Below are 11,363 nucleotides of genomic sequence, written 5' to 3'. Positions count from 1 at the left end.
ATTTCTCTGGAATGGAAAAAACAAATGCAATTCAGGTCCGACAACCAGTTCAAATTATATGACCTAGTGACAGGTCCTCTTTAAGGATATGCACTATGAACCATTTTGTAGTAATCTATTTGGAGTGAGGGAGGACCTGGATGGAGAAGCATAGGCTCTGTTCACATCTCACTATCACGACATGCTCCAGATGTATGCAACTATGTCATGCAGTTGCTCAGAGACTCCCACAAGGGACCCCTTCATATTGAAAAGTGTAGTTGACTGCGCTTTTTAGTACCGTGGAATAAAGAAAAGGTATGACAATGCGTACCATCCTGACGGACACTCAGAACTTGGCACATGTCGGGTCAAATAAATCCTATGGATTCTTTCAGTGTATGTCATATATACCAAAAACAAGATGTGAACATAGCCAACGGCATACATTAAACATCTTGAATGCGCATTGCAAATTTGTGCCAATTCGCAGTAAAGCAGTAAGAAAAGATCTCGTCAAGTCAATGGGTTCTAAATATCATGAAAACAGGATGCACTTTAGAATTCAGGACCCCTCCTCCAGACAGATTCCTCCCTACAAAAGTTCAGACAGACAGAGAAACAACTCACTCGAGAGTCAGGTTTTTTCCCTTATCAGGAAGGGGGTTCTAGTTCCAGTGCAGAAACTAGAGATAGGGAAGGGCTACCAATCACCCCTTTTTCTGGTAAGAAAACCAGAAGGCAAATTCAGGGTTATAATAAGCCTAAGAGATGACCTCATACATAAGAACAAGAGACATTCCTGTAATTCCTTACCTAGACAAATTTTTGTTAGTGGCAGATACAGCCCAGACCTTGACACCATCTACAGTCAGTTTGCTCAACTCTGATAGATCCAGGGTGGAACATAAACATAAAAAAGTCGAATTTAACGCCTTCCAAAAAGTGAATTTTTTGGGGAAAACTTAGACTCCTCCAAACAAATGTCTTTCTCCCTCGGAAAGTGCCAACCATTGATATAAAGGGTCTCCGACCTCTTTCTAGATCACTCAACCTCTTTCAAAAGATCATTGTCTGTGCTTGGTCTTCTAACTTCCTGTATCCCGGCCATAATGTGGGAACCGTTCAGGTCCAGACCTCTGCAGAGGGCAATATTAGAGAAGTGGGACAAAAGCAAGTTCTCCTTAGATCACTCCGTACACCTTTTGGTCAGTAGCCAGAGACTCGCTCAGGTGGTGGATGTAGGTGGAGAATCTCAGAAATGGAGTGTCATGGGAGATGTCTCCAACCCTAAACATAACAGATGCCAGTCCTTGGGTGTAGGGAGCCCAGGGCGAGTTCTTCTACCTTCAGGGTCAATGGGATCTTCAGACCTCTGTAATATTTTCCAATTACAGGGAACTGGAGGAAGTAATTCAAGCCATAAAAGGCACCATACTTATAGCCTCGGGAAAGGAGGTAAAGATTTTTTCTCAGCCAAAACGGCTACAGTGCGCACATAAATCATCAGGGAGGTACAAGGTCAAGACTTCTGATGGAATTATCCACAAGGATTTTCTCAGTAGCAGAACTTCATTTATTGTCCCTTTCTGCAGTCCACCTAAAGGGAAAGGACAATCAGGTAGCAGAGTTTTTGAGCAGAAAACAGTTGCTACAGTCAGAATGGTCCTTAAACCAATGGGTTTTCCGATGGGAGGATCCATCCATAGATCTCTTTGCAACCGGGGAGAACAGGAAAGTGTGCAGATTCGTCTCCCTAGACCCCAGGGACAACCTTGTAGCAGTAGATGCTCTCTCCCAGTGTTGGGAGTCAAGAACGGAGTTATGCATTTCCCCCTCTGTCTACTACCAAGAGTTTTAAAGAAGATCAAAAGACAGGGCCTCGGTCATCTTAATCTCTCCATTTTGACCAAAAAGACCATGGTTCACGTGACTGAGGAAGCTCTCCTTAGCTCAACCATGAATTCTCCCAGATCTCCTGTCCTAAGGCCCAGTGGTTCATCCCATCATCACCTTTAGGGTATGTTCGCACGACAACGCCAAATACGTCTGAAATTACAGAGCTGTTTTCAGGAGAAAACAGCTCCTGAATTTCAGACATTTTTAGGGTATGTGCACACACACTAATTACGTCCGTAATTGACGGACGTATTTCGGGCGCAAGTCCCGGACCGAACACAGTGCAAGGAGCCGGGCTCCTAGCATCATACTTATGTACGACGCTAGGAGTCCCTGCCTCTCTGCAGGACAACTGTCCCGTAGTATAAACATGATTACAGTACGGGACAGTTGTCCTGCAGCGAGGCAGGGACTTCTAGCATCGTACATAAGTATGATGCTAGGAGCCCGGCTCCTTGCACTGTGTTCGGTCCGGGACTTGCGGCCGAAATACGTCCGTCAATTACAGACGTAATTAGTGTGTGTGCACATACCCTTACAAGTGCACGCGTTTTTCGCTGCATCTTTTACGGATGTAATTGGAGCTGGTTTTCATTGGAGTCAATGAAAAACTGCTCCAATTACGTCCCAAGTGTCCTGCACTTCTTTGACGCAGGCGTAATTTTACGCGCCGTCTTTTGACAGCGACGCGTAAAATGACAGCTCGTCTGCAGAGAACATCGTAAGACCCATTGCAATGGGCAGATGTTTGCCGATGTATTGGAGCCGTCTTTTCAGGCGTTTTGCCTTCATTACGTCTGCAAAGAGGTCGTGTGCACATACCCTTACAGCATGAAGACTGAAAGGATGATTCCCAGAAGGAGAGGCATTTCAGAATCTGTCATGTCCACATTATGGGCAAATAGGAAAACGGTTACTTCAAATATATATTTAAAGGTCTGGAAAGCTTTTCTCTCCTTTACAGGAATTGATATAAATCTCTTAACAGATCCTGATATACCTTTTGATTCTAGACTTTCTCCACGCTGGGCTGGACAAAAATCTCAAGCCTAAGGCCTTATTCACACGAATGTGTTCATTTTGCGTGCGTAAAAAACGTGGCGTTTTTCTAGCGTTGCAGTTCCGTGTGACATCCGTGTAGGGTGCGCGTCTGCATTTTTTACGCGCATGTCATCCGTATGTCACGCGTTTTTTACGTCTGCAAAAAAAAAACCGAGGTGTTTTTTTTGCTTTTTTTCATTTCTTTAGCAACTGTCGTGTGAATCACGGACAGCACACGGATGTGCGTCCATGTGCTGTTCATGATTTTCACTCACCCATTGACTTGTATGAATAAGGCCTAAAGGTACAAGTTTTTTCTCTAAGCTCCTTTTATGACTTCAGGTTAGCTGAACACCCCTGGATCAGGATGTTCCTAATAGCAGCCTCCAGGATAAGACCTCAAATAAGATCTTCAGTCCCACCCTGGGACTTAAACTTAGTACTTACAGCCGTGATGGGTTCATCCTTTGAACCTCTAGATTCCCTGTCCATCAAGTTTCTCATTCTAAAGATGACTTTATTACTAGCGGTTACCACCGCCCATAGAGTAAGCGAGATTCAAGCACTCTCGGCCTTCCCTCCTTATACCTTGGTGTTGGAGGATAGGGTAATTATGAAGACCTTACCTGGTTTCCTACCAAAGGTGATTGGCCCCTTCCATCAAGATCAGGATATTATTCTTCCCTCCTCCTGTGACTCCCCAAAAAATCCAAAGGAGCAGGAGTTTAATTGCTTAGATGTGAGGTGTTTAGTTCAATACCTAAAGGCTACAAAAGACTGGAGGTCCGCAGAGAATCTTTTTATTCAATTTTGGGGTCCAAATAGGGGCTCTGCAGCTAGCAGGCTGACAATAGCAAGGTGGATTAAACAGGCCATACACTTAGCCTATGTGGGCCAGAACACTAATCCCCCAGAATTCTTTGGAGCTCATTCCAATGGAGCTGTATCTATTTCTTGGGCAGAGAAAGCAAACACATCCCCAGACCAGATTTGCAAGGTGGCTATATGGTGTTCAATCCACACTTTTATTAAAGGGCTTTTACCATCTTGGACATTTATGGCATATACACAGGATATGCCATAAAAGTCCGATAGATGTGGGTCCCACATCTGGGACCCGCACCTATCTCTAGACCGGGGGCGCCTAAACCCCGTTCTAGCTTACTCGGCTCCGCTGTCTTCCAGCCACTTCCTGGTTAGGTGGTCGGGAGTTATGGAAACAGCCGAGTACTCGCTGAGCTACGCTGTTTCCGTAACTCCCATAGAAGTGAATCCTCCTCTCTCCAGCTCTTGCACTGTCCGTAGCAGTGACACGCCCCCTTGCCATTACTCGCTCCCTTGCCAGTTCCGCAGACAAGTACAAGACTCTGATCTCTCATGAGAGATCAGTCTTGTCCTTGTCTGCCAAGAGCTGAAGAGTGAGAGCATGCGCGCGCACACGCTCTCTTCTCTCCAGCTCTTGCTGTGGCACTGTTAGTGCCACGGCCATAGTAACACGCCCCCTTGCCATTACTTGCCCCATTGACCGTTCAGGGGGTTATTTAAATATCAGGCGCCAAATATAACGGCACCTTCATCTAAATAACGGAGGAGGGTAGGGAAAAAATGTAAAGTGCCCCAGGGTTTGTGCAGCCCTCCCCATTACTTGCTGCACATGTATGGGGAGGTGAAAGCTTCTCTTTAAATAGGAGAGTGCAGGAAAATAGCAGACTTTTTTTTTTAGCCTATAGCCCTTTCACTTCTATACTTGATGGTAGGATCGTCATTACACCTTTACTTTCTCCCAAAGGTCATGTCTGACTTCCATAGACAACAAGAAGTATTTCTACCATCCTTTTGCCTGAATCTTAAACACAAAATAGAGGAAGTATTCAATAGTCTTGATATTTGCTGATGTTTACTAAGGGATCTAAGGACTAAAAAATAGCTGAAAACTTGCTGCTTCAATTTTAGGGAAAAAAAATTGGGGTCCCAAAGTCAATAATAGCCCGGTGGAATAAGCAGGCTATTCAGGTTGCCCATCTCTGTTCATACCTTCTCAGAGTCGTTTTGGAGCCCACTCCTTTAAGTTCTTCTAATCCTGTAGTCCGTCTACCTATTAGGAAGTATTAGTTAGAAGTTGTCCACCGTGGCTGGTTTAGACTTTTACGGCAAATGGTTGGCTGAAATTTGTTTGTTTTTCCTCCATCATCTTTTGAGCGTTTGAGTTTGCATGGCAATTGCACCCATGCAATTTTAGATGGGCAAAACACCAGAGGGCGCTCCATAGTGCAATTGTCAGAGAAAATGTATATGTGAGAGCGGTCACTGATCTATTAGGATTACGTGAAAAGACGCAGAACGCAGTGAAGTAATTATTCACAGACGGCCCGCCTTAGCCTGCTTTATAAATGGGCTTCACTCCACCTGATCATTAACCTTTCCCACACTGATAAGACTTGGGACATTCATCTATCATCTGGAAACCGGTCGTGCACAGCTTTATGTACATGTCTTTTCTGGGGACCTGCTGTGACTCTGTTAGTTTTTCACTTGTCACCTAGCTTAACCCGAATCTCATATAACAAATAGTTGACTTTAGGGGAAATGCTTGTGAAATCGGTTGTTACCAATTCAGTGTTTATTAGGAACTCATGGAAAGTGGGGAGGGGGGATAAGCAGCTGCACATTAATCATGGCACTACTTGTTTCTAGATAAAGTATTATTTAGGAGGTGATATTTCAAGCAGCCCTATAGATATTCGACTGTCCATGGGCATCTTCAATCTGGTCTCCCCATAGTATTGTATATGACACGAGAAATGTTTTTTTTTTGGGGGGGGGGGGGGCTAAAACAACTTCAGCCAGATTTTAGTTTAAAGTCTAGAGTAAAATACGAAGATGCTACATATACGGTGTTTTGGTTTGTGGTGGTTTTGGGGTCAGTGGAATTTGCTCAGAATGTAACCTGCTCTACGTATAGTGTTTTTTCTGTTAGAATGTACGGACAAAAAAAAAACCCCTGTGTGAAGAGACTTGTCAACCATTCCATGTTGGGGTACAGTAGAGGGGAGTCTACTTGGCAAACTATAGGTTGATGCAGAATACGGCTGCAACTCTGCCACTTATAGATGGGTCCCACTATGAATCTGGGGGGAGCTGCGTATAAGGCGGACACTCGGCTGTACAATTAAAAAGTCCATTTTCATTCGCAGCGCTTAAATCCTCATTATTATATTTATGCAAATTTGTATTTGGAGATTTTGTTAATAGTAACAGTAAAAACTCAAATAAAACGCCTTTATTCATATTAACATAAAAAGTATACAAGTCGACATCGCAATCCCATATAAGAAATATTCTCTAAGCTGTATTGTTCCAGCAGTCTCCTCAATCCGACTCCAAGTCAATCTGAGCCGTTTTACCTTCGTATTGGCTTCTATTTCTGGAGTTGATGTAAATGTATGGAAATCATCCATGTTGTTCTCGGTTTGGAATACAGTAAGTAAGTCTGCTTCTAGGTATTCCTACCGTTATATGTGATCACTGCGCTCCACATTATATACACTACATTGTTCTATATTGGTTAATGCCCTCTACAGCCGCTCCAGTCACATCCGTAATAAACTAGCGTTCACGACACCGCTTTCATTGAGTAGAATGTGATTTTTTTTTTTAAATAAAACAATGTATTATAGTGTTTATTGCAATGTTTGAATTTTTTAACTTTTTGAGATACAGCTTCTATGTATCCTGGATACATAGAAGCTGGAGCTTGTGCAGAAACACGAATCCGTCAGGTTAGCGGGACTGACGGCTTTGGTGACAGCCGGTACGCAGGATCCACCTGTTATCAATTAGATCGATCCACCTGTTATTGATCACATTTAAGTTCATAACTTAGACGTGTTCGGTAACAGGAGAACCCTTTGTGTAAGAGACATGCAGGCCCGGCTGTGACCGAGGCCGTAAGTTACAGCTTCTATTTCTAAAAATGTGTTTTCAAAAACCAATTCAAAAGTTGCAATAAACACCCTAATAAAATGTTTTATTAAAAAAAAAAAAAATTGTGTTCAAAGACTTAGTTGCCCTTCCAATTTAGGAATCGGGGGTGGGGATATCTTACATGTGGCTCATTTAATATGGATTTCACCTTTAACTGAGTTATTTGGCTCTTGCATCGTCCGTCTGGATCAGAAGACCCCATATGATGATCGCAATGTGTCACAGATTGATTGTTAGGGAATGTAAAGATTTTACCAAATGTATGTTTTCAGTATTTTTTTTTTTACATTTAATTTTGTCTCCTTTCCAAACAGTAGCCTGAATCTATAGGGTATTTGTGTGAAGATCGTGTTTCCATGTGCGGTTTACCTTAGGAAAAATATTTTTTTTTTAAATATAGGGGTGCACCACCCATGAGATGAGAACGTCACCTCAACTGATACCATTCACCAAAAAAAATAAAATAAAAAAAAAATACGTAGTCCGTCCATCCATGCACTTTCTCATGTAGAATTAATTTTTTTTTGCCATTCCACATTTTGTCTCAGGCAGCAAAAAGGTTAGAAGCCCCGACTCACCCCAAGCCAAAACATGCCGAACTACTCGAAACAAGCTTGGGTGAAAATGAGTGTGACCGGGGTAAAAAACAAACACGTGTAGTCCACAGGGGCATACAACGGCCACAGCTCTATATGCAGTCAGCAAGGGAACCCGGACCCTACACAGCCGTAGCCACGCACTTGTTGAGATGGCTGAGGCTTTATATACTTGTGACATCAGAGTACATGGCCGGTAATGGCGGCCGCCTTCCTCCCGCATTATTTATAGCAGCCATTGACCATCTTCTTGCTTTTGAGAAGATCTGATGTAGTCCAGAGAAGGATTGCATTCAGTCCCGGCCCCAGTGGAGCTTACAATCTGACAGACTGTCTCAGCTTGGAGGAGGAAACAATGGCAGCATGGGCAGAACGTGCAGATACCACACCGTTGTCCTGGCTGAACACAAGGCTGTGACTCCAGCAATGCAAGGCAGCAGGAATGTTGAACCACTAGACTCCATTCACATTGAGATACTTCAGCTCATCGTCGGCGGCGGCGACGCCGCCAGTCACTTTTGTTCGCTCTTCTCCACACGGTTTTGTGGAAGTAATAGTTGCTGCATTTGTAAACTGCACGGAATGGTCCAGTGTGCACGCGCCCTATAGTATTGTAGATATGTTCTCTATCAGATCTAAAGGCGCAATTCATAGCAGCTACAATGTAACCAAAATCTTACACAGAATTCTTCATTTCATACAGTAAAATTCCTTTAATCCGGCATCTAATTCTCAAGAAATAAACAATTTAGACAACTTTGTGTTTGTAGAATAATAAGGCCTAATGAACACGACCGTGGTTTTTTTGTTTTGTTTGTGTGCTTTCCGCAATTTTGCGGATAGCACACGGACCCATTCACTTATATAGCCACATGTACACGACCGTGATGTTCACAAATCCGTGCGGAGGCCTCGAGTCCGGGCCGCAAAGACTCCGGCCAAGTCATTTTTATGGTCTGTATTTGCGGCACGGACTCGCCCATCGTACATGACCGTCACTGCATTTATTTTTTTTTTGCGGATCTGTCAACACTGATGTCACACAGATGCACTACGGAAGTTTTTTTTGCAGACAAATCGTTTTCCTCGGTGTTCTATCCGTTTTTTGTTTTTTTTTTGAGGATAGCATACTGAACCATTTATTGCTACGGGGCCATGAACACATCCCTTTTTTTTTTGCGGACCCTTGTGTCCGTTCATCAAAATTATAATGTCCTATTCTTGTCAGTGTTTGCAGTCTGTCACCCTTTCTAGTGTATGGGTCCGCAAAAAACCCCACACAGCACATGGAGGCCACAAGGATCCGTATTTTGCGGTCCACAAAATGGAAACGGTCGTGTGCATGATGCTTGGATGAAAAAATGTTCTACCACCATCCAGTAGTCTAGAACATTTGATTATCTGGAACCTCTCAGGTCTTTTTAGTGCTACATTGCAGGAATGTTACTGTGGTAATATAATAAGCTTTGATCAACTGCTCATCGCAGCCCCTCAAAACCACTGAAATGTATATAGAAAACACACACACATATATATATATATATATATATATAGCGCTTAGAAATGTATCATTGAGTTAGTAGGGTCTTTTTGTAAATGAGGAAATATGGGTCATTAGTTATTAAACCCTTCAATATACCCACGATATTAAATTAGCAAAAATAATCAAGGAAAGCAAAAACCAAATAAACCCCGATCCTAAGGCTGTAATAAGATGGGCATAATGTGGCCGCATATTGGTGTCTGTATTATGGCCGCTAGACCTGGACTCCCCGTGGTTCATGTGAGCTGATCTTCGATTACCATAGGGTTCCAAGTGATGAGTTCAGTTCATGTGAACCGCAGGGCGTCTAGGTCTAGCGGCCATAATACAGACACTAATCTGTAGGAGATTTTATTTTGTAGAACCAGTAAATTACCGGTGACCACCATGTCACCAAGGGCAAGCAGCACCTCAGATCTCAGCTTCCTGGACCCCTGTGAGGACAGGGAAAATGTTCATGTACGGAATAGCGTTACACTTAGGATCTACAAGATGATGGAGCTGCGACCCCCTGAACTGCAGGGCGATATAACGTGTCTCCAAGTTACAGTCATTGTTATAAAAGACGAGCTGCCCGGTCTTCAAGAACTCCTCAAGGCGGGAGGCCACGTAAACAAGTCGTGTGTGGCGTAAACCTTAAATGTACATAAAAGTGCGTCAGTAAAAGGAATTTCATGTCCCAGTCGCTGCTCATACTGGAGGCGAGGTCCGGTTTACACCACGGTTAAGCCATGATACTTGAATGAAGGAGACAAAACGGATGACATTAGATGGCGGCATGGAAAATACATTCTTTTCACATACAATAGATGAATATGAGAACGATCAGTAGGGACCAATTTACTCTTAGGCATAGAAGACCTGTGCCCAAAGGTGGGAGGGGGATGTGTTTTTCTTCAACAAAGAAAGATTATAAAAAATAGAAAAGTCATCCCCCAAATCCGGGGGCCGGAGATTGATTAATAGGGGGATTCATTGACTAAAGATCAGTGTACACACCTTTTTCCTGTATCTCAAGGCTGAGGGATTGCGATGACACCTCCTTTATTCTCATGGGGAACATGTGGATTAAAATTGGTTTCCCTACAATCTGCGACTGTTCAAGTCAGTCAAGAGGCAGATATTTGTTGTATTTTGCAATTTGAAGCCACACAAGGTCTCCCATGACAACACTGCACCGGATAGAAGTCAGAACAGGAAGTGTTATCATAATCTTATTATTGCCACTTTAGGTTGGGGCCTGTGATTTCAAGAAGATCGTAAAGCGTTTTACACATTTAATTTACACTAAAGGAACTTTTGATGTTTTCCGGTAAAATTGTAACGCTTCCACGTGTTCTCTGTGACTACGGTGTGTCTAATAAAATCGCTGACATTTTTGCCAACCTAAAACTGGCAACAAAACACTTTTTGTAAAAGGTTCCTTATATTCTCATCATGGACATCCATCCTGGGCCCCGGACTCTTGTCCAGCTGACGCTGCTTTGTGGCCACTGAGTTACGAGATGGTCGGAAGAATGGAAACCGCTGAGCTACGCTTTTTCCGCAGCTTCCATAGAAGTTAACGGAAGTTGCAAAACCAGCGTAGAACCGCGAGCTACACTTTTCATGGAATTCTTGGGCTATGGAAACAGCCTAGTCGCGATTTCCGTAACTCCTATTCACTTCTATGGAAGTTACAGAAAAAGTGTAGCTGAGCTGTTTCTGTACTCCTGGCCATCTATTAACTCAGTGGCTGGACAAGGTAGGACAAGGTAGGACAAGGGTCAGGGGGGCCCCGTTCTAGAGATAAGCGGGACTCACATCTATTTGGCATATCCCATGTCCGGATTAGAATACCCCTTTAAGTTTCCTCATTACAGGGGTTTTCCCCTCATAGCAAGTGATGACATCTCATTAGACTCTCCCTTTGCTCACTGATCCGCCAGCCTGGAGCTCCATGATCCTTCTCAGCGTTCCCCTGCCGTGCAAGTAACGACAACACAATCTTAGGCCTTATTCACACGAGCGTATTTAACGTACGTGTTACGTGCGTTAAAACAACAGTCGTCACACAGACCTACGCATTTCAATGGGTCCATTCAGACATTGTCTTTTTCACGCAGCGTATGTCCTATTCTTGTGCGTTTTATGCGCATCACGCACCCTTTGAAGTCAATGGGTGCGTGAAAATCACGGACAGCACATGGACGTACATCCGTGTTGTCCGTGATTCACGCAACAGTTGCTAAAGAAATGATGAGGAAAAAGAAAAACACCTTTAACTTTTTTTGCTGCCGTAAATGGAACTGCAACACGCGCAAAACGGACACGCTCGTGTG

General features: G+C 43.5%; 1 protein-coding gene across 1 annotated transcript in view; it reads right to left on the bottom strand.

The window, feature by feature from the left end:
• Positions 1-6,184: 6,184 nt before the first annotated feature.
• The window catches only part of CXADR (CXADR cell adhesion molecule), a 42,805-nt gene continuing 37,626 nt past the window's right edge, over positions 6,185-11,363 (bottom strand). Inside the window, exon 8 of the mRNA XM_075854505.1 lies at positions 6,185-9,779. Coding sequence (XP_075710620.1) covers positions 9,756-9,779 — 24 coding nt within the window. The 3' untranslated portion in view covers positions 6,185-9,755. The remainder of the gene's footprint in view (positions 9,780-11,363) is intronic.

The sequence above is a fragment of the Rhinoderma darwinii genome, chromosome 2 (genome assembly GCF_050947455.1).
Source record: "Rhinoderma darwinii isolate aRhiDar2 chromosome 2, aRhiDar2.hap1, whole genome shotgun sequence".
NCBI lineage: Eukaryota > Metazoa > Chordata > Amphibia > Anura > Rhinodermatidae > Rhinoderma > Rhinoderma darwinii.
The sequence above is the reverse complement of the archived record's forward strand: the minus strand, read 5'-3'. Positions and strand labels throughout refer to the sequence as shown.